General features: G+C 42.7%; 1 protein-coding gene across 1 annotated transcript in view; it reads left to right on the top strand.

The window, feature by feature from the left end:
• EPHA3 (EPH receptor A3) overlaps positions 1–23,914 on the top strand; it is a 352,724-nt gene that overhangs the window by 208,609 nt on the left and 120,201 nt on the right. The window contains exons 4-5 of the mRNA XM_006033907.2: positions 1,669–1,824; positions 2,607–2,942. Of these exons, the coding sequence (XP_006033969.1) occupies positions 1,669–1,824; positions 2,607–2,942 (492 nt within the window). The remainder of the gene's footprint in view (positions 1–1,668; positions 1,825–2,606; positions 2,943–23,914) is intronic.

Genomic DNA, 23,914 nt, shown 5'->3' on the forward strand with positions numbered 1-23,914 from the left:
TAAGATGTATGAACTCTACTGTATTATCTATTGTTGCTGCTTTTATGGTGTGTCATCATTATATATCTGCATATCTGTAATATGGCAGGAGTTCACCAGGACAGCTGTATTTGTTCAAACTCATTTTGAGAGACTTGCATTTCTCAGAGAGGATTATCAGTCGAACAGGAGAATTTGGTGCTTGTTATCTGTGGATCTTTTTCTCACATGGACCATGTCATACACTGCAGTTAGGATGTGTTTATGTCACTTTAGACATGAGTGTTAGCATGTCCAAACAATAAAACATGTACTAGGTTTGATTGTATTATAGCAAAATTAGGAGTTTTACAGGAGGAGCATCTCCAGATCGTATTAAGTATCATGCTCAGCTGTCGTGGGACTGCTCCATGGAGATAATATGAGAACAGCTTTCTGATTTTCAATCCAGCTTGTCTTGAACTGGCTCTGGTGTGGCGTCGGGGTTGAGACCAACAGTCAGCAAGCTGTGCATAAGAGATCACGTCAGAGATCACAGCAAGCATTACCGTGCGACTACTCAGAACAAGTTTAAACTTTTAACATGGCACAGTAACACTTACTACAATCTAAATAAAACGTGTGCTAAGTGTCCAGCAGAACAAGGCCCCTAGACAGCAAGGTCTTCTTACCAGAAAGAAATCAATGGTGTTACTTTCCTGCATGGGGATTTTATAAACTACTTATTTACTTACTTCCTCATATCTATGACATTTTATTTACGGCCTTTTCTCTCTGCTGCAAGTGTTGCAGAGTTCATATAAAATGCAACAAGAGGGAATTAGGGGGAGCATGCCAATGTTAATGAAACAACACCACCTGGAGTATGTCAGATGCAGCTCATACAGGCTCAAGCACCATTCCTAGAGGACTGTGTTAATGCAAAAAGCCGTTGTTGTAGCGCACACAGTGAAGTCCCTGATATTCTCTCGGCATCAGAATGAGCTCGTTGAGCCTGGCTTATCTCTCAGAAACAGAAAAGATCTTTCATCTTATTTCAGGGTATTTGTTTTTGGCCAAAAGAAAGGGTGGGGGGAACATTGGTTGAAATCATCCTGCTTCTGTAAACAAACCTTTGCCAAAGGGGTCTGGGACAGAAGTTTCCTAAACCTGTTTGACCCAAATCAGTTAAGTCTGATATTACATTCAACCAGGTTTATCTTAAAACAGCTTCAGCTGTTTTGAAACTGGTTTATGTGCACTGAACTTCTTTTCTGTTACAGATTTAATCCAGTTTCTGATCACTTAAACTGGCTTATGTGTAACTTCTGTCCCTAGCCAGAGGCAGAAGGTTAGCTTTTTTCAATACAACACAGACAGGATTTCAGAAGTTGACTCCCAGCATGTGTGTGTAAGAGGGGGTGGGGAGTAAATCTTTAATGATGCAAAGCAGAAACTGCTTTTTTTTAATACTGTTTTGTGATCCAAATAAATAGATTATAAATCAAAGTTTACAGACAAAGGATTCCATTGTACTAAGAATTTATCATCATCAACTCCCTTATTAGGAGAAAAGTATATATTTTATAGATGATAATCATCCACAAAAATACAGTGTATAAATAAACAGATGCCAAGGCAATAACCCAGACAAAATGCTAAAATGAATCTGGTGCCTTGGGATTTCAAACTGCTGCTCTTGTTTTGCAGCTTGCCGACCTGGGTTCTACAAAGCCTTTGCTGGCAATGTGAAGTGTGCTAAATGCCCACCTCACAGCTCCACCTATGAAGAAGGGTCTCTGAATTGCAGGTGTGAAAAGAACTACTTCCGCTCTGAGAAGGACCCTCCATCCATGGCTTGCACCAGTGAGTAGAATTCTTATGCTTAAGGCTATAATTGTTTTTAGTCCTCTGCCTGGTTTATGTTCTTTAGCTGTGAACAGAGCTTTTTTCCCTGATAGCACCTTGCTTTTCACATGCAGAATACATTCCACTCCAACCCTTCTCCCCAATGGCGACGTGTAGAATGCCATTGCACCCCCTGACTGGCTGTGCTTGCCACTCAGGCAGCAGGCAGGGGGGCAGACAAGAGCACCGGTGCCCCCCTGTGAGTGCTGGCTGGGGAGTAGGAGCACTGTCAGTGAGATTTGTCCATGGGGAACTCCCCCTCGACCCTCCCAGTCGCTGACTGGTCACTGGGGGGGCACTTGCCCCCCCCCTGACTAAGGTGGCACCAGTCGCCCATGCTTCCCCCTCCCAACCTCTCATGTTAAGCATCTGACAGCCTACAAGGCTTCTCAGGTTAGGTTTCTGTATTCTTGTTTTTAGTTCCTCCCTACTGTTTTCTGTAAAACTTCAGAGGGGAAAGGGAGTGGACTTTTTAAATGAATACCACTGTTTTCAGAATATTGTGTCTGTAATAAAGCAATAAATTCTTATGTATGTCTTAGAAAGCATCTCCAGTCTTGACTCATATCTTGGAGGCCATTACCAACTCTAGGCACACTCCCTGACTTTGTTTGCAATACAATGGAATGTCCCAGCAGGCCCAAAAGGCAGATAAAAAAAAAGTATATTTACCTAATAGTGAAAGAGCACCAGATGAAACAAAAGCCCTGTTAATCTATTTTTTTCATTTACCTTTTTAGGACCTCCATCTGCACCAAGAAATGTTATCTCTAATATCAATGAAACATCAGTTATCCTCGACTGGAGTTGGCCCCTTGACACAGGTGGCCGGAAAGATGTCACCTTCAACATCATTTGCAAAAAATGTGGGGGAACTGTCAATCTCTGTGAGCCATGTAGTGGAAATGTGCGGTTTTTGCCCCGTCAAATTGGTCTCACCAACACCACCGTGACAGTAGTAGACCTTCTGGCGCACACCAACTACACATTTGAGATTGATGCAGTCAATGGGGTATCTGACTTGAGTGCACTCTCAAGGCAATTTGCAGCAGTTAGCATTACAACTAATCAAGCTGGTAAGTGTCATTGTACTTGTTTTCTTCTCGGTTACGGAGATTGCTAAGATTTGGTTTCCCTGTCCCCTTTTTCCTATTTCACCTGTGTGAGTGTTTATGTGCCAGTGTATCTCACTGAGTCCAGTGCTTCTGAGTAAACTAGGAAAAAGAGAAACAGAACCAAAGTGTGTTTCTGTCAAGGAGTCTGGCAGAATTACTGTTATGATTAACTTCCAGTCTCTAGTCAATAGTCTCTAAAAACACCCTGGTATGATGCCATAGCTAGAATGTGTTTTATTAATAAAACCATATTTTAATAAAACACTCATTTCAATAATCTCCAACATAAATTACTATAGTAATCCTAGTGATTAATTTTGATTAAATAGAAGTGAAAAAATGCTTTGATGTTGGGCACATAAAAAGCTAACATTAAATTATAGAGGTTTAAAGCACTGTGCATTTTTTTTCTTAGCACATTTCCTGTTCCGTCCAAGTCCAGATTGTTGCCAGCTACATAGGGATGTGGACCAGAATATGGAATTAGGCCCTGATCCTGTAACTGACAGCATGGAGGGGGACTTCTGTATTTGCCCTAGGAAAGGCATTGAGAGTATATATGAGCCACAGCAGTCTGTCTTCTGGGACTACAACAGAGATCAAGGCTGCCCCAATTCTACCATTTGCTTTTCATTTGCCAAAGTTTCATTTATACGATCAGTCCAAAGGATCTCTATGGAGCATCCAAGACTGAGGTAACATTTGCCAACAAAGGGCTAACTAGATCCCCAACCATCTGTAGTTCTTTTTTGTGTAATGCACCAGTCTACAGTTGTCTTGCTGAAAGCACATACTTTTGTGGTATGTTTGCTCCCTCCTCCTCCTCCCCTCCCACCCATCACAAAAATAGAATTATTTTGCTCTCTTCCTCAAAATGCAGACCAAGAAATGAACGTGCTCCTGGCTAAGTTATGCTGTTTCTGTATCTAAGGCATCTGCTTTTAGGAAGACGGGTGGGCTTATGAGAATTGCTCTACTGGGACAGACCCAAGCTGGCATACATCTCAGCATTCTTTGGGGCTGCACTAACTTGCATTAAGGGCCAGTTTGACACTGTGCTGCATCTAAAATTCAGGAGATAAGATACAAAAGTATCTCAAAGCCACCTTTGGGTTCCTTTCCCTCCTTATGTCATGTTTTTTGAGGGTCACGGCATGGGATCCAAAAAGTAAAAAGAATCTGTCCCAAAGAATCTTTGTAGGGGTTGCAGACCATGCGTTTGGTATAGAATAGGGGTGCCGCATGGCACCTCTCATGGGCTAGATCTGGCCTGGACCACAAGATGGTAGTGACAGAAGCAGTGGCAGTGGGGCAAGTGATGGCAGGCCAGAGGGTGCTTGCCACAGTGGAGGTGCATAAGCAGTGGTAAGCCATGTGGCTGCAGGTTGATCAAGGGCTATATTTGCACAGCCTTCACTTATGTACCTGCTATCAATATCCATGTCTACCAGGCCCCTGGATTCTGTGGCAGGCCATGCCCCAAGTTTGCTGGTAGGCTAGAAGGGACCATATGTTTTACATCTCTGCTGTAGAAGCTTGTCTTAAGAATCCTCCTAGGTTTTTATGTTCCAGATTCTGAAAGAGAACTGAGCTAAACCTTTCAGTTTTCTTCATGAAATCTTTTCCCCATTATTTTTCAAGCTCATTTACAGATATGGTAAGTACATACATTTTCCTCTTTTCCACAGAGCCCCTCTTATCTCCCATTCACCTCCCCCCCCCCCCCCCCCCCCCCCCCCGTCTTGACGCTGACGCCGCCAACGCTGCTGCCCACAAACTATGCCCCACCCCCTCAGGCTCAGGAGGCACCAGTTACCCATGCCTCCGAGAGAACTGTAGACACTCCAGCCAGCCAATTGTTCTGCAGACTTATTCCAGGTGATGATTTTCACCTGTAACAGCTACCTGTTGTTTTTCCAGAGGGGAACATTTCTGAAAGCACAGAGACAAAACTGTAAAATGTTTCATTTTCCTCAATGGGGAAAGTGTGATTTCATGGCAGTTCTTACAGTGGTGTGAACCATAGACTGTACATCTCCACTTCAAATACAGCACAGAGAAGTATCTATGAATTATAATTCCAGTGTTTCCAAAAAATCTAAAAGCCACCCAGAAAGTGAGCAAATGTTTCTCTACACAGTATTTGTCACTGTTTATGTGGACATTTTTTGCCTTTGACTCCATTAGCAACCTAATAGATCATACACAGAAGTGATTTTTGGTAATGTTGGATTTAAGAGCTTGCTAGGCTATTTTAAAATAAATGGAAGGGTGATGCTTTGGCAAGTCAGTCAGTTATAAAGAGAAACACTTTTTATTGCATGTATATATAAATTACAAAGAATCATGTCAAGTGCTGCTGAGAAATCAGCTGATGCCTGTAAAATGACTAGAGAATTTTCCATCTAAGACTCATTGAAATGCATGATACTATGTAAGTAAAAAAGACAGTAAAAAAAATCAGCAGATGTTTTCCATTCTTGAAAGGGAGGTATCCTTTATTATCTCATATAAGCTCTGACACTGTTCTGATCTCTCACTGGTGTCGATCCAGCAGTGATTCCTAGGAAGACAGTGTAGTTATAAAGTGTGTGGTGAGGAAAGAGGACCCAGCTCCTTGGCTTCCTGAAATACCAGCATGTTATGATAGTAGGTGTTAATGCAGCCTTTCATCCTTCCAAGACAGATAAACCGTGTACCAGTTACATTCATTGTGTTGGGCAGAAAGCAGGACAGTGTGGCACCAGAGTGTCATAAACTTTTGTAGATAGCAATCTACTTCAGCAGATGCCATTAAACTGATGTAATATTTTAAAAGATCCCCTTTCACAGCTATTGAATGATATATATACCTTAGATACAGGAACACCTTCCCTGTATTATATGCCATTTCTAAGATCCTTTGAACTGGAAACATTTTAGGATGGATTGGTGCTTTACGAATGTAAGAGACTGATTCTGATTCTCCTTTACCAATGGCAATGTAGTTTTCTTGGTGTAAAATGTGTGTATGAGTGAAATCAAGCCCATTACTTTTTTGTATGGTTCGTGGCATTGAGTGACTGCTTGTTACTTCAACTCCCCAGTGATTGATAAGGGAGACTGGGAACAATGTCCTCCCTGATGTGAGTTTTACTTAGCTTTTGTTGCGTTTTGTTTCCTTTCGGTGAAGGTTAATGAAGCCCTGAAAAGCGAGCTCTCTGTCAAGATACAGCTCAGACTGATATGACATTGCAATATTTATAATTCCTTTAAGCCTTTCTGTCTTTTGCATGGAAATAATAACAGAAAGTTTAGCTTGTAGAGTTAGGTTTGTTGATCATCCTCTTGATTTCATTGTAATATGCTATAAGACGCCTACATGATATGGCACCCTCTGAATTGTGCTTTATTACATTATAAACTGGAGCAGTGAGTCTCTGCCAATTGCATATGCTGAAGGGAAGAACTCTTCCTCCGGCTTCACATCAATATGTTTTCACACAGATGTTATCTCCTAATAACACCAATCAACCCTGCTTAGGAAGGGTCACTGGCTACGTTAGGAGATTATATGGTATTCGGTATCCCTGAGGGTGGGGTGCTCATTATGAATGTGTCATGCAGAGAGACTGACAGCTGTGCCACATTTCCTGGCCTAGCTGCAGAATTATCAGGCCCACGTGCAGGTTTGCTGGGTTTGTGAACGCCCTGGTCACAGTTTCGTTCTTCTGCAATTGATTTTCTTCTTCTTTTTTTTTTTTTTTTTTTATATATTGAAGGATCCACAGATCGAGGGGCTGCGGTGGTGCAGTTATACCTCCCTTTGATTCCTGCTCCACGCAACCTTTAAAACCAACTGCCTGGGAGTGGCTGTGGCATTTCTATTCAGACAATGCTGAGGGAGTCAATTGACTTCATGTCCCATTGTAATCTACCTGATTCCTGCTAGTCTATCTCTGTTCCACAGGTGTTAACAACCCTCTCTCCTTTTTGATGGTCTTCATGTTCCATTAATCAAGCTATCCTTTCTTCTGCAATTTTGCTGTCTGATAGCTATTTCTGGTAATCTCTCTCTTCTGTTTCACAGCCCTGCAGACCGTTTTTAGTTCTAGCTAAAAGCCTTAACTCAGGTGTGGTAATATTAACTCAGGTGAACATCAACTCAGGTTTGAAAAGGACAGTGAAGTGAAGTGTTGGATGCACTGTCAGGATGCTCAATAAAGCTATGTTTTGTTTTAGTGTTCTCATTAAGATGTACATTTAACTATATTGACTGTAGGACTAGTAAAACAATATATTTTGACTACTATGTCTAGTTTTTTGTGTTGTTTTTTTTTACTTAATATGTAATCTAGTAAGTTAGTGCACATTCAGAAAGTTGTCTTTGGTTTTGCTTTGGCCTGAACTAAATATCTCTGGGCCTCTAGTATACTAGAAAATCTTTTAGTTTCTCTCTAACTGGAGAAAAATTACTTTCTGTGTTATACGTGATGATATACTACGTCACCTGCATCCCCCTTTTTCAAAAACCAAGATCCACCTATGCATGCATCATACTTATTTGAGTGACTTACACAGCTAGTTGAGCATTATAGGCTCTCACTTTGATACACCAGATGGAAATAAAAAACTATTCTAGTCACCATTGTTCTGCCGTATGCAAACTTGTTGCTAGGAAGAAACAGAATCCATCTGATAAAGAGAGGAAAGAACATCTTTTCAGACAGGCTTGCTAATCTAGTGAGGAGGGCTTTAAACTGGGTTCACCGAGGGATGCAGACCAAAGTCCTGAGGTAAGTGGGGAAGCGGGTGTCTTGGAGAAAGTGCAAGCAGAAGGGGGCAACAGGGGAGGGGTTCTCATTCTTCCTGAGAAAGTTGGGCTATCAGCTCAAGTGCCTGTACACAAATGCATGGAGCCTGGGAGATGAGCAGTAAGAATTGGAAGTCATTGCACAGTCACGGAAGTATGGCATAATTGGATTAACAGAGATTTGGAGGGATAGCTCACATGATTAGAGCACTGTCATGAATGGGTATAAACTGTTCAGGAAAGAAAGGCAGGGAAGAAGAGGAGGAGTAATAGCACTTTATGTAAAAAAGCCATGATTGCTCAGAGCTCCAGTATGAAACTAGAGATAGGCCTGTTGAAGTGTCTGCTATAGATCATTAGACCAGGAGGATGTGGTGGATGAGGCTTTCATCAAATAGCTAGCACAAGTTTCCTGATCACAGGCCCTGGTTCTCATGGGGGATTTCAATCACCCTGACATCTGCTGAGAGAGCAATACAGCAGTGCATAGGCAATCCAGGAAGTTTTTGGGACAGCTTCCTGGTGCAAGTGCTGGGGTAGCCAACTAGGTGCCATGTTCTTATTGACCTGCTGCTCACAAAGAGGGAAGAATTGGTGGGGAATGTAGAAGTGGATGGCAACTTGGGCACCAGCGACCACAAGATGATTGAGTTCAGGATCCTAAGGAAAGGAAGGAAGGAGAACAGCAGAGTAAGGACCCTGAACTTCAGAAATCAGACTTCAACTCAGGGAACACATAGGCAAGATCCCCTGGGAGGCCACTCTCACAGGGAGAGGAGTCCAGGAGAGCTGGCTGTACTTTAAAGAAACCTTACTGAGGGCTCAGGAAGAAGCAGGAAGAAGACCAGCTTGGCTTAGCAGGGATCTCTTCAATAAGCTAAAACACAAAAAGGAAGCTTATAAGAAGTGGAAAATTGCACAAACAACTAGGGAGGAATATATGAGTATTGCTCAGGCATGCAGGGATGGAATCAGGGAAGTCAAAGCACAATTGGAGTTGCAGCTATCCAGGGACATGAAGGGTAACAAAAAGGATTTCTACAAGTATGTCAGCAATAAGAGGGGGATCAAGAAAAGGATAGGTCCTTTACTAAATGGTGGAGGCAACCCAGTGACAGAGGATGCAGAAAAGGCTGAAATACTCAGTGCCTTTTTCACATCAGTCTTCACAGTCAAGTTCAGATCCCAGACTACTACACCTGGCAGCACAATTTGGGGAGGAGGTGAGCAGCCAACAGTGGTGAAAAAACAGCTTAGGGACTATTTAGAAAAGCTGGATGTGTACAAGTCCATGGAGACAGATGGGATGCACCTGACGGTGTTGAGGGAGGTGGCTGATGTGATTGCAGAACCACTAACCATTGTCTTTGAAAACTCATGAAGATTGGAAGAGGTTCCAGACAATTGGAAAGGGGCAAATATAGTGTCTATCTTTTAAGAAAGGGAAGAAGGTATATTCAGGGAACTACAGACCAGTCAGCCTCACCTCAGTCCCTGGAGAAATCATGGAACAGGTCCTCAGGGAATCGATTTCTAAGCAACTGGAAGAGAAGAAAGTGATCAGGAACAATCAGTATGGATTCACCAGGGGCAAGTCACGCCTGACCAACCTGATTGGCTTCTGTGATGAGATGATGGCTCTGTGGATGCAGGAAGACCAGCAGCTGTGATATACCTTGACTTTAGGAAGGCTTTTGATAGGGTCTCCCACAGAATTCTCAAAAGCAAGCTAAGGAAGTAGGGGTTGGATGAATGGACTGTAAATTGGATAGAAAACTGGCTGGATTGTCAGGGTCAGAGGGTGGTAGTCAATGGCTCAATGTCCAGTTGGCAGCCAGTATCAAGTGGAGTGTCCCAGGGGTTGGTCCTGGAGCCAGTTTTTTTTTTCAATGTCTTCATCAATGGCCTGGAAGATGGCATAGAGTGCACCCTTGGCAAGTTTGCAGATGACCTCAGTTGAGTAAATGTGCTGGCGGGTAGGGGTAGGATTCAGAGAGACCTTGAGAAATTGTAGGATTGGACCAAAAGAACCTCATGAGGTTCAATAAGGACAAGTGCAAAGTCCTGCACTTAGGACAGAAGAATCCCATGCACCAGTACAGGCTGGGAACCAGCTGGCTAGGCAACAGCTCTGCAGAAAAGGACCTGGGGGTTACAGTGGATAATAACCTGAATATGAGCCAGGAGTGTGGCCTTGTTGTGAAAAAAGCTAACAGGATACTGGGCTGCATCAGTACAAGTGTTGCCAGCAGATCAAAGGAAGTAATTATTCTCTTCTATTCAGCACTGGTGAGGCCACATCTGGAGTACTATGTCCAGTTTTGGGCCCCCCACTACAGAAAGGATGTGGACCAATTGGAGAGAGTGCAACAAAGTGCAATGAACATAGCAGACTGGGGAAGATGACTTATGAAGAGAAGCTGAGGGAACTGAGCTTATTCAGTTTGGAGAAGAGAAGACTGAGAGAGGATTTAATAGCAGCCTTCAAGTATCTGAAGGATGCTTCCAAAGAGAACAGAGTTGGATTGTTCTTAGTGGTGGCAGATGACAGAACAAAGAGCAATTGCCTCAAGTTGCAGCAAGAGACTTTAGGTTGGATATTAGGAAAAACTTTCTCACTAGGAGGGTAGTAAAACACTGGAGTAGGCTACCCTGTTGTGAGAGCTTATGGAATCCTGCCCAGACAGGTGGTACAATCTCCATCTTTGGAGGTTTTTAGGACCCAGCTAGGCAGAGTCTTGGCTGAGATGATCTAGTTGGGGACAGTCCTGCTTTGAGCAGGGGGTTGGGCTAGATGTGACCTCCTGAGGTCTCTTCCAACCCTCATTTTCTATCGTTCTGTGACTTGGCCAAACTCAGAACTCCCCTGAAGTTAATGTGAGTTCTAAAAGTGGATAGCAGATTCCACCATAGAGCGAGGTACTAGCAACAACCCCTTTTTTCTGGATGTATTCAGCAGTCTGGTAAATGCTTGCTTAGCTTGACTGCAGTTACCAGTTTAAGAACTTACTATTTGATGGAGTGTACCACAATTTCTGTGTTGATTTGGGCCATGATTATTTATTTTTGGCTTGGGCAGGCAGGACATCTAGAAACAGTGATTCAAAAGTTGTATCCACAGTACAGCTTCAAACCCTGATTATATACAGGTTGGCATATGCAAAACTCCCCCTTTTTAGGACTCCTGAAACAATAACCAGGACTTTGCTAGAAAACTTACCATTTTCTTCAGTATCAAATGATGGAGTGTCACAGATGGACATCAATGCCTTCCTCAAACATCACTTTCTCTTTCCCCTTCACCAGAAAAAGAAAAGAAAAGAAAAATAAACAATAGCAACAAAAGCAGCATCATAGCAATGCCTTAGCTCTGGGATGCAGGCTTAAAAGGTTAGAAATTGGTTTTCCTACCTGTTGTATTTTGCTTTCTTTCAAAGGAGATTTGGGAGTGGGAAACTAGCAGAGAGACTTCAATCTCTGTTTCAGACTTGGAGGTTAACATTTTACAGCTGTAATGGAAAGTGTGGAAATTGATTGTAAGAATGATATTTTGGAGTTCAATTGTAGTGTTCTTCATTTTCTTCAATGGCTTCCTGATCAGATATTCTCAGTCTACCAGTCAAAAAACTATTTTCTCTCTGCCATCACTTAAAACTCACTCCTAGTTCTAATAACTCTGAATTCATGATTCATCTGCTTTCTACATCATTACAAACAATAAAGATTCTTCAAAGAGACTGAGCAGACACTGTTACCGATGGTGCATGAGACATAATAAAATTTAGCTCTTTTGTTATGCCCTTATCTCTGTAGTGTAGTCAATAGTAAAACAGATTTGTAGATGTTACTTGGGCATATTGAACAAAAAGTTATTTTTCACCTGCAGTGCTTTTATTCAAATAGCCACACTTCAAATAAGAACATAAAATTATGAATGCAATTATTTTTAGAGAAGACAAAATTAATCCACAGAAATATCAGCCACCACTGCAGCATAGGTAGTAGATCTTCCTGTTGGAAGAAGCCTTTAGCTGCTGTGTTTGCTTATATACAGTAGTTGTTAGGCCCCTGGCATACATTACACTTACTGGGATTAACCAGTTAATCATGTCTTAAATAGTAACCTGGCCACACACTCATACACTTAATCATGGGCAACTAGTGCCACCTTAGCCAGCAACCAGTCAGTGACCGGGGGAGGGGGAAGTGGTGTTCCCTGCCTGAGAAGTGGCCGTGACACTCCCAGAAATGGCTGTGGTGTTTTGTCCAGTGCTCCTACTTCCCGGCCGGTGCTCGCAGGGAAGGCACTGATGCTCCTGCCTGCACCCCCATGCCCATCGCCTAAGCAGGGAGTGTGGCCTGTCAGGGCATGCACCAACGCTCTCAGGGGGTGAACGTGCACCCCCTATGTGTCCCCACTGCGCTTAATGGTGCAGGGCAACAGGGAATTAGCCACAGTTATACAAAATATTTGTAATAACTTTGTTGATGTTACCTATTGCTTCTTAAATTGAATGTGTGGCCAGTGCCAATCAGTGCTGATCATGGCTAAGAGTGCCCATCAGTTGATTTGTGCTCCCAGATGCAGGAGTGCATCACAACCCTTGGCTCCTGTGGATAGGAGTGCCAATCAGGTGATCTGCATGCCCAACTATGGGAGTGCATCAGAGTCCATCATTCTGATGTGCACCAGTGGCTGGGAACAGTGGTCAACTGATAGGTGCTCCCATCTGTAGAAGCACTTCGGAGCCCTTCGCTTCATTGCACTCCTGTATCTGGATTCTGCAGTTGGGGCAGTGCTCCCAGCATGGGAATGCATCAGTGTCTTGAGGGGCTCCAATGTACTTCCACAGCTGGGAGTGCCAATCAGCTGGCTGGCATTCCCAACCACAGGAATACTGGGCATGCAGCTTACTACTTACCAGTTCAGAGGGAGCCCAAGCTCGTGCTCCTGGGCTTCTCCTGCACTGGCAGTAGGGTGTGATTGTGATCTGATCCCCTATCCCACAATAGTGCCTCCTGCCATGCGTGTGTGATTTGCTGAATAGCAAATTACACGTCTAATTGTCCCACCAACTTTTTGGTTTTTGCTTGCTGTCCATTGCTTTGAAGAGAAGGCAAATTCTGTTTTCCTTTGGAACAAATTTTATAAGCGTGGCAATGATACATTGCAGTGTGCTTGAAGTGTTCCTGCAAATTTAACACATCAATAATTCCGTTCACCCTTTAGGAAGCTTCCAGCTCTAGATGGAGACTGTATTTCTTGAAGCTGAATAATAAACTATACAAAAACAGGCAGTCCACCTCCGGGTACATTTTTGGCACCATGATGAAGCTTAAAGTCTCAGGGTATAATCCTCATGCTCCACAGTAAGGTATCCTGCCACACACCATCTTTACTATTGATCTTTATGATGCCTGCCTATGGCTAAAGAAGGAAAAGTACTTAGGAGATGCAGAGGATTCTTTGCTTTTTCTTGCCAAGTCCTCTCAACAGCAGAAGCGTATTTGCATATAAAAGCAGCAGAATTGAATCCAGGGGTGTTATACTTCTCTCCCCACCATACACACACTCCTCCAAGGAAGGTGCTGTGAATACTGCCTTGTTTGTGTCTGGAGCATCTTCAGCTCTGCTTCAAAGAGAACAGGCTCAACTCTGAGTCATGTATTCTCTCTGCCTGTGTCTCTGATGTTTATTGACGATAGCCTGAAAACAGGTAGTGTTTGTCTCAGCACTTAAAGATTATGCATACATGAATATGAAAAGCCACAGTTGGATAGGGATTATTTTGTGAGAGAGCTCTAGAAAAGCAGATTAGTACAAATGGAGAGATTTGATTTAGATAAACAACACCTTCAAGGTCAGACTAACCCTTCCTTTCTCAAGAAGCTTCATTAAAAAGAGCCTGTATGATCTTGTTTCTTTTTTTCTTCTGTTTGTGTACTTTTGCTGTGTATTGTTTAATACCAACAGTGCTCCCTCAGAGACCTGGCTGCTTTTTGGTGGCGGGCAATTCAGTACCTTCCTCTCAGGGTGGCATGTTGGGAGATCCAGAGACTTGTCTATCAGAGAAAGAGGCACCTATTTAACCTCAAGAATGAATGTCGTAGGATTCAGTCAAATGGTTCTGACCCCTTGTGTGATATCCTTCTAGTTTAATAGTGATTTTTTTTCTGTTAATTGTCTTAAATTACCAAGAACAGACTTAAGTAAAATTGAAATAAGAGCATCCACATGGGCTTTCCAGCCAGTCTAACCTGTTCAGTTTATGGACTGATTTATATTACATTAGTGCAATTTTGCTCTACAGGCAGTTGTATTTGAAGAGTTCTGTTGGAGCTCTGAGCCAAGAGAATCATGCAGGCTGTAGAAAGTGGTCTGTAGAGAACAGTTTTGCCCTGACAAGAGAGCTAGATTGGGTAACTGTTCCAGTGTCAGGCTTTAAATGCTGTGTTTTCAATGGCACGGTGTAATTTTATGACTTTCAACCAGCATGCCATGGCATCCTGGGGTACTGGGAGATACTTTTAGGGATACTACAATATGTTGCTCAGTATTAGGGCTGTGTGAAGCCCCTGATTTGATTCGATGTAGATTCAGCCTGATTCGGTGGTCGAATCTCCAAACCCAAATCGAATCAGAGGACCCTTGAACCTCTCCAAATCAAATAGGAACCCTCTGAATTGATTCAGAAAGATTTGGAGATTCAGACATAGACACAGTTTTAAATGTTTTTCCTACATACCTGTAGTACCAGGCGGCTTGTGAATGCTGCGATGCTGGGGCAAATGGAGAGTCCCACAGAAGCTTGCGGGTCTCCTCAGCACGTTTGGCAATAGATCTGGAAGTGGACCAGAAGCATTTCTGGTCCACTTTTAGGTCCACTGGGGAGATCACAGGGGGGCCCTGCCGCCTTCCCCCCCCCCCACAGCTTGGCAACTGGTCTCCTGGGTCTGGGGGGCACCTGGGGTCCCCCCGTGTCCAATCACTGAGGTGGAGAAGCATGGGGGGGGGCGCAGCATGCTCCCCAGCAGACCTGGAACTTTTGGGTTTGCCGCTGAGCATGTGGAGGGCCCCCTGTGCTCCTGTGGGATGCTCCATCTCCCCCAGCGTTGCAGTGTTCACAAGCTGTTCCTGGTACCTCGAGCTATGTAGAAAAAACATTTAAAGCTGTGTCTATGGCCGAATCGCTGATTCTGTGAATCACCATCAAATCTTCAGATTCGGATTCAGCCGAATCAAATCAGGGACAGTGATCCAAATCAACTAATTGAATCACTGTCCCTGGTTCAGGCCGAATCCGAATTGAATAGGGCCCGCTTCGCACACTTCTACTCAGTATTAACACTGAGATGTCAAATAGGAATCCATAGTGTCAGAAACATTGGGATCTGGTCTTTCTGAGTTCTTTGTAACAGGAGAATAGCTCTGTTATTCTTCCATAATCAAAAGAGAACAAAATAGTGAAAGTTAACAGCTGGCATTTTCTAAGGGGTGCCTTAAGTCTAAAAAAGTTGAGAACCACTGGTGTAAGTAGCGGAGCACCAAATTGAGTTGTTCATTGTGGAAAACAATGAGGAGTGCATTACTACTGACGACTGGCCAGAGATTATGGATACGGTCATTCAAAGTTCTGGACAGGGTTGGGGGGAAGAGCTTGTCACTATGCCCCAGTAATGCAACAACAACAGTTGCCTAGCTATATATCGGCTTCTCCGTGTCAGACCAGTGCCCAAAGTGTTCCCGAGGACTCCAGAGGCTCGTCTTGATCACTGCAATATGATTCTATAGGTTCAAAGTGCTGGTAGTATAAGTATCAGTTACCACAATCCGTGGCAAAAAGCTACATTGTTTCCTGTTCCCTTTAAACTGCTTCAATAAATACCTCCCAAAATATCAGACACCAGATCTTTACTGTATTATTATTATGGAACCAAATACCCTATTTTCTCTTAACCACTAAAAACACAATACCCTGGTTTTAAACATCGTATTAAATCAGTTTGCTTGTTTGTTAGGGACTAGTACCCTGTCAACCAGACTAAGGCTTGCGGAGCATTGAGCTCATTCACCATGGTCTTCACACTGCAAAAGGACAGTCAGGTTTGGTACCCATTCCAGGTTTAGACTTCATCTGTTGGCAAATCCAGGTCCCAGGAAACTCCTAGAGAGGTGGCAGAACTGAATGTACTGCTTACTGTAGATGGGCTGGGCCCCTACAAACCGGCAGGGAACCTGGTGATCATGTGCAGAGCGGGTGAGGATCTGCAGTGCAAAAGGACTGAGCAGACATTTACTCAGTCAATCAGGGTGAGACTTTGGGGTAGGACTGAAAGGGGGACTATACCACTGCACATAAGTTGCTCTATGGATAGCTCTGTATTCCTTATTTCATTGGAGGGTCCCTTCGGCTTGGGTTTCTTGCTAAATTTCAGCATTCAGCTTGTCTATTTAGCTGCATGATGAATGTGTTTAGAATCCTTGGCGTAACAAGCAGGCAACTTCAACCACCTGCAATAAGAGTGTCAGTGCGGAGGAGATTGGCTGGAGGTGTGTGGAGCCCCTACTTGTCTTGGATGCATCCAAAAGCATGGAGAGAACAGAGGGGATATGCCCTGATTTGAACACCCCAACTTTCACAACCCCTTTGATCAGATGTGCTAGGAAGGTTGGGATTAGTCCCCTCTTAACACCCTTAAGATTCAGACTGTTGCACAGTCATGATAGAGGTGAAAACATGTAATGCTTCCTGCCTCAGAAGCAAAACATCAGGGAAGTCCAGCTGCTGTGCCAGATGCATCTCAGGACTGCAGAAGAAACCACAGGAGATGACCTTCAGAAAATAATAAAGCTATTTTATTCTTTCTCTCTTCCCCAAAGACAGTGGTGATGGAGAATAGGAATAATGCTCCACCTTGCCTCTGGTGAAACAGCACTACATCCTTTTCCTTCTGCACTGCCCCTCTCTTCTCATTTTCTTTCATGACACCTTCTTTCATGCACTTCCATAGTGCCCTGTCCTCTGTGTGTTTGGTGGCACTTTCTCAGCATTCTTCTGCCTTTCTGTGTATGCCTCAGTTCAGTGTATGAATGAGTTTATAGTAGATTCCCTTCCTTCATTTCCCTCCCCCTCATTCTCTCTCCAGGAAGCCAGTCTGCCATGAAGCTGTGCTGAGCTATGATCTGAAGGTCTCATCTGGAGTTCAGCTCTCTCAGCTGAGCCTGTTAGTAGGGATGGGGTAAAGCCTTTTTAATCATTGGTGTGAAAACTAGAATTTTCAAAATATTTTTGGCCAAAGTGGATCCTTGGTCTAAATGACCTTGAGAGTAGTTTTCACTAATGCGTGCGCTAATAGGTATTTAGAAAATGGTCCTGAAATCTTCCCAGTATATGTGAGGTGGTATCAGTGTAAATAATTATCTGTTACCATTTGTGATCATTTACAGTAGAATCTCTTCAGGACCTTTCTTTTACTAAGCCGTCTAAAGTGTCTGTTTAAATGGGATCTCGAACAATGTAAATAATAATCATAAGGTGCATCCTTTGTATTTCTGAAATCTATGACGCTGAAGTGTGTAGTGAATTTGCACCTATTGTGCTATATATATAATCCAGCAAAGAATATAGGAAAGGAAATGCCTGCAAACTCAGAGCTCTGCCCCAGTTTTTTCTATATATCATAATGTCATTCTTGGATATTAAGTTTCACAGAACTTGATGCTATGGCATAGTTCTCACTTACTGTTTATTCCTTTTTCAGAGAATCAGCGTGCTTTTTCTGCAGCTAAGAATACACAATCTGATGTGTATGTTTATTAGGTCACATTTTGCTATTTTCCCCCAGCTTTTGTTTATATGCTGATCCTTTATTCCATTAAATCCCAGTGCTGCGGTGGATATTGCACAGAATTTGCTTTGAATTATTTTCAAAATACTTAATACTTACCACAAAGATGATTTCAGGACAAAAAACCTGTTGTCAATTCTACAAATGCTTGTCTCTGACAAAAGATTTAACTGTTGTGGATAGCAAGATTTAAAAACACAGATAGTGCTTGCTTTTTGTTCTGTTTTGTTTTTTCTTTTATGTTTTTCGTGCTCCAAACAAGCTGGATTCCAAACTTACATGTATTTCAGAAGGTAGAGCTCCGATGTGACTAACACTAAACGGGGTGTCTTGAGCACAATTCATTCTGTTTCAGCTTTTCAAATCCCTTACCTGAAGTCTGCTAGGAGCACAAGTTATCTGAAAGCTCACAGAGAGCATTCCCTCATGTGGAGTTAATAGGCAGCTGACTGGCAATGTGTGCTTACACAAATGTATCTGCTATTGTAAAGGAACCAGTGCAAACATTGGCTTTTCATAACCTGTTGTGACTGTTGGTTCTATTACATTAAATACATTGCAGTCCCACAGTCCCACTCTCATATTTCATGCTGTTGGGCGGAAATAAGTTGTATTATATTCTTTATGTATTGAACACTAAGATGTTGAGCCTTAGAGGGACCTGGAGGAAAATGTGGCTTCATCCTCTGGAAACTGAGCATGTTCATCAGAGGCAAGCAGTATAAATGGGAGAGATAGAAGACACCTTCTAGAGAGTGGGGGTGGATTTTTGTACAGTGTCAGTAATTTAATGTTGAAAGACCTCATGGAAGAACTATAGTCTGAAATGGGATTTGAAGGGAGGAGAAAAGAGGAGGAGAGGTCTTTCAAGCCCAAGAGAAGCATGAAAGGAGTAGAAAAGTACGGAAGAAGGAAGCTTTTCAAGAAGCAGCCCTAGATGGAACATGGAAAGGGGAGTGGGGTGAAACAGGTTTCTCTGTTTGCCTGGGCCCATCACTGTAATATCTCCAGAGATAAGGAACCAAATAAACTTAAGTTTATACTATGTTGACAATTACTTTGGGATTCCTAGCAGCATTGTGGGTAAAATATTCTTCAACTCTTAGGGCGTTGTATGCTTCTCAGACATTCCACTTACTTCATATGCATAGAAGTAGACCCAGGCCAGCAGTTTCCCACTAAAAACCATTTGAATTCTTATAGCAAACTTAACTTTTCTTGTGTTCATGCTTCTGCATTGCCTAGCTGTGAATCTTATTTTGCTCTGATGGAGGCTTGCAAAAAAAAGATAACTTTATATATACAAATAGTTATGGACAGCAAGTTTGAATCTAAGATTTGTGCTCAGTCAGTCAAAGTCCTTATGTTAAATGTTAAATATGTGAATCAGAAAACAGAATGTTGTTTAAAGATGATATGTATGAAAATGAAACTTAATTGCTAATGCAAAATACAAAGGGAAGGTTCATGTTTATGTATATGTGAGAAGAGGGAAAGTTATAGTTCGGCAACATTCATGTTAATTAATTAAAAGATAGGATACAGACCTAAAATAGCAGTAACCTAAACCAGCAGGGTAGCATGGGTCCTTTCCATGTGATTTGACATTTGCTTCCACAAGTTAAAAATCAAAAAATTCTGCACAGTCTATAACATCTTGTGGAACCAGATCACTTGGTGGTCATGTATGCAATTGGATATAGAGTCCAGTGCCATAGTTGCATGATATTTGACATTGTGTGATACATGACATTTTTTGGATTCCCCAACTTTTTGCAGTTTTAAAACACTTAAAAGACTTTTAAAGGAGCAAGTCTTGAAGAATTTGAATGAGAAAAAGCTGTTCTAGTGGGGAATGAGACTATCTTTCCACAGAGACTGGTGTGAAAATGTGTGCAGGCATACTTGAAGATGAAGGTGATTAATAAGGTATTGAGATTGGCATGACTGGCATTAACAGGCCCCAGATATAGACATAGTTGGTTGCTCACACCTTGATTTACACTGCTGAAGTTCAGATCATCAAACTGCTTCTGCTACTTCGCCTTGCAAATAAAGATTTAAAATAAAGAAGAACTGGGTGTAAATTTTAAAGCTTTTTGTTAAAGCATGTAAAGATCTACTGCACTGTCATAGTTCCCTCACCCTTAGAATTTCATTTTTTCTGTGCCTAATGACTGGAGTGAATTAGTGGCTTTGTATATGACATTCTGCATCAAGGGTGATCCAGTGCTTTATTGGAGTTTTTGGATGTGTACCTTATTTGCAAGAATTCTAATGCCTGCTGTAGATGCATCTTTTTTCCCTATTAAGCTGAAATACACTGTCTGTAGCAACTCATATACAGTGTATGATGTCCCCGGTTTAAATAAAATCCATTTTTAGAACTTTATAAACTATATCCTAAGACAGGTCCCTTAAGCAGATATATCTTTTGAGAGAGACAATATGACAAACCAACAGATGTTTGGTGCGTGATATATTTCTTTCTTTCCCAATGGCCCTTATAAAAAAGACAAGAAGATAGAGTTATTAAAAGTCAGCTAATGACATGATGTAGGGAGTCTGTGGTTCAGTGGCTGTTATTACAGCTGTGCCCCATTACATATTGGTTACCTAGGACATGCTTGTTATTTGAATGACATTTATCTTTTGAGTTTCAAACACTCTTCACATAAATAAGGATTTTACGCTTTTCAAATGTGTTTTACAGTTCAGTCCAAAGAGTGCTAAAGGACTGCTCTGTTTCAATAAAACTCATCCTTTAGGGATGCAAAAAAAAAAAGGAAGTGCTTATAAATGTGTCACTCCACATCCACTCTGATATGGGCATGATCCCCAGCTCCCTGGAACTTTTGGAAGTTAAGCCTAAGTTCTCAATTTCGTGTGGGAACAAGCATTTGTTGCACCTGGTCTTTAGGTGTAGGTGGCTTAGTTTAAGCTGCCTACACCTAGACCAGAAGCAGATGTATGCAGCAGTTCTCTGCTCCCAGGAGCAGCGTGTACAGGTATCCGCCACTTCCGGGAGCTATGCAAGGAAAGTGAAATAAATATCAGGGTGGGGAGAAGGGTGGGAAGGATCAGGGGAAGTAATGGCAGGTTCAAGGTGGGTTTAGTGGGATTGGGAGGGGCTGGCAGGTCTGCAGGATGCAGAGTGGTACTAGGTCTAGGGAACGGCAGGGGATTAAAAATAGTCCAGCCAGGGATTGGGAAGTGAAGGGATTAGCACAGCCCTGAGGTGACTGGCTTGGATTTCCCAGTCCCAGGGCTACACTGGGAATGCAGGCAGGTGTTCACAAGATTGGGTTAACCCTTTCAGGTTAACCTGATTTCAATCTAAGTTAGTGCATCTATTCAGATAAGCTAATTTAGACTGGGAACACCATATTTTTTGTCTGACTTAAGCCTTCTGAGCACCTGCACGATTGGGCATTTGGATTGACCTAACCCCAGTTACATCCATCTAAATATAATAGCTATACATACCTTTTGGGACAGACATTGCCCTTCTCAGTGGGCTCGTCTACACGTGATGCTACATAGCCATAGCAGCGTGCTACGGCAATATAACATTGACGGGCAAAAAACGTGACGCTGCAGCTACATTGCTGTAGCAACACACTCCCTCAGTATAGCATGTTGCTACAGTGACGTAGCAGGTAAAAATAACCATGCGCTGCTGGTATGGTTCAGTATGGGCTTTCCAAAGGGAGGTACTAAATGACAGCGCAGTAACAATGGCATCATAGAAGCATGTATAGATGTGCCCAGTGTAACATAAGCAGTCTGGGCACTTTTACATGTGCTCTGAGGGGAGGGGGAAGCATTTCAATTAGAGTGGCTCAGCACCTTGTGCATCACCATCCCCATGCTTCAAAAGGGCAGCAGGGGTGCTTGAACTAAAGCTCATTCAAGTTTTAGTTCAAGCACCCCCATCACCTTTTTGAACTGCAGGAGGCTGCTGGACATGGTAATTGCCATGGCCCAGCAGACTGGGCGCAGTAATGGCCACACTCCAGCATGGAGGCTGCTTCAAGGCACTGTGATTACAGCCATGCTCCAGCAGACTGGGCATGGTAATTGCCATGCTCCAGCGTGGAGGCTGCTCCAACACACTATAATTACAGCACATCAGAGCAAACTCAATTAATTGAGTCTGCTCCGATGTGCTGTAATTACAGTGTGTTGGAGCAGCCTCCATGCTCGTGTACAGGCACCCTCTGTCTCTAAATACGGTTGGTCCTTGGTCTAATTAAGATGTGGAGCTTATGTTCAAAGCCTTCCTCTTACTGACACCCCTCATCTCTCATCCTTCAAACCACCCTTCCCTACTTTCAAGTGGAGTTGTTGAGCCCCTACTTTAGATATCGACAGATAACGATCATTATAAGTGTACCACATACATAGTCCATTTATACCTTGGAATCCAATTGTAAATGTTCAAGATGTAAGGTCACATATTTGACACTAAGGATCTTGTCTCCACATATCTAGGTTGGATAGAATAGAAAGTAATACAGGCGAGTAAAATGTTCAGCTTTCAGTTCAACATGGAATGTTTCTTCAGTAATCTTGCTCAGTTTTCTTTCACTTCATGTGTTAGTATTTCAAGGTGAATCACCAGAGAAAGAGGCAGTTCATGTACTCCTTATCTGTACACAAAGACAACCACTTGTATTACCCCTTCAAGCTGCTTTTATTAGACAGTTTACAATTCTGGTCAGCTATAAAGTTAACTGGAATAAAACACCTGTTCTGGAGGTTTGTGAGTTTCCAATTCTTTAATCCACATTTTAACCTCAAATATTCGTTCACCAGTTTAAGATTAAATAGGTCATTTCTGCCTATTCAGAACTTCCAATAATTTCAGAAGAAGTCAATGGGAGATTTTTGTGTATAAATTATATAGTAACAAATAATAAAAGCCTCATCAATTAAACTGCAGTTATTCGCTGATGGTGATGTTCTCTCTCGTGTTGGAAAGGCTGTATGGAATTTAATTTGTAGGCCTTATAGGACGCTGACAAATTTTAAAAAACCTGCTCTGTTGGAAGCAGAAGTATGTTACTTCAACCCAGCTCTGCAGTGTCTGTAGAGACTGGGCACTTCAGTGGAGCTTTTTAGCAATTTAAGCTAAAGCTGATTCAATCAGCTATTAGATAAAAGCACCAAAAAAGTCCCACTAAAGCACCTAATCTCTACAGATATTGGGAAAGCCAGGTGCAACTAACCCACTGCCTGTTCTGGGCATGTGCTGGGCTTGCCGCAAGAGTGCACCGAGTCTAAAGTAAAGCACCCTTTGTTTGGTTTTTTTCCATGTCTGCAAGCAATGATAGTCAACCTGAGTTTAAGACTATAAATGCTCAAAGAAGCTACACTAGTTTGTGAACCTTGAGTAGCTCAGTTACTCCTTATTAATTGTGTACATGTTCTTACCCTGTAGTACCTACAAAGCAGCTTACCCCTTTGGCTAACTACAGACAGTTAAAAAGCCAAAGGCTGAATTGATTCAGTCTTTGCAAGTTATGCTAAACTGCATAGACTGAACCAATAAACAAGTGAATAGACATTCACTTTTAATTCTGGAAATGCAGCCACATGCCTGCAGTGGCCTAAGCCAGAAGCTGGGGTCAGGGGGGAGGGGGGGGCACTAAAGCATGCATCCCTGCTCAGTTGGGCTAGTACACCCACCCTACAAAGTGGGGGTGGGGATTTGCAAGGGAGGTACAAAGCATCCTGGGATTCTGGGAGACTGAGTTAACTTGAATCTGGAAGGGATCTGGGGCAGAAGTTCAATAAACTGATTTACCATAAATCAGTTAAGTCTGGTACTACATCCATCCCAGTTTATCTTAAACTGGTTTCAGCCATTTTGAAAGTGCTTTATGTGCACTGAACTTCTGTTGTGTTACAAATTTGAACTGATTTCCAATCACTTATACTGGTTTATGTGTAATTTCTATCCCTAGCCTCAGTAAACATAGATTCATAGATGCTAGGGTCGGAAGGGACCTCAATAAATCACTGAGTCCGACCCCCTGCATAGGCAGGAAAGAGAGCTGGGGCTAGATGACCCCAGCTAGATGCCTATCTAACCTCCTCTTGAAGACCCCCAGAGTAGGGGAGAGCACCACCTCCCTTGGGAGCCCGTTCCAGACCCTGGCCACTCGAACTGTGAAGAAGTTCTTCCTAATGTCCAATCTAAATCTGCTCTCTGCTAGCTTGTGGTCATTATTTCTTGTAACCCCCGGGGGCGCCTTGGTGAATAAAACCTCACCAATTCCCTTCTGTG

This window comes from Alligator sinensis, unplaced genomic scaffold, assembly GCF_000455745.1.
Source record: "Alligator sinensis unplaced genomic scaffold, ASM45574v1 scaffold918_1, whole genome shotgun sequence".
Lineage (NCBI taxonomy): Eukaryota > Metazoa > Chordata > Crocodylia > Alligatoridae > Alligator > Alligator sinensis.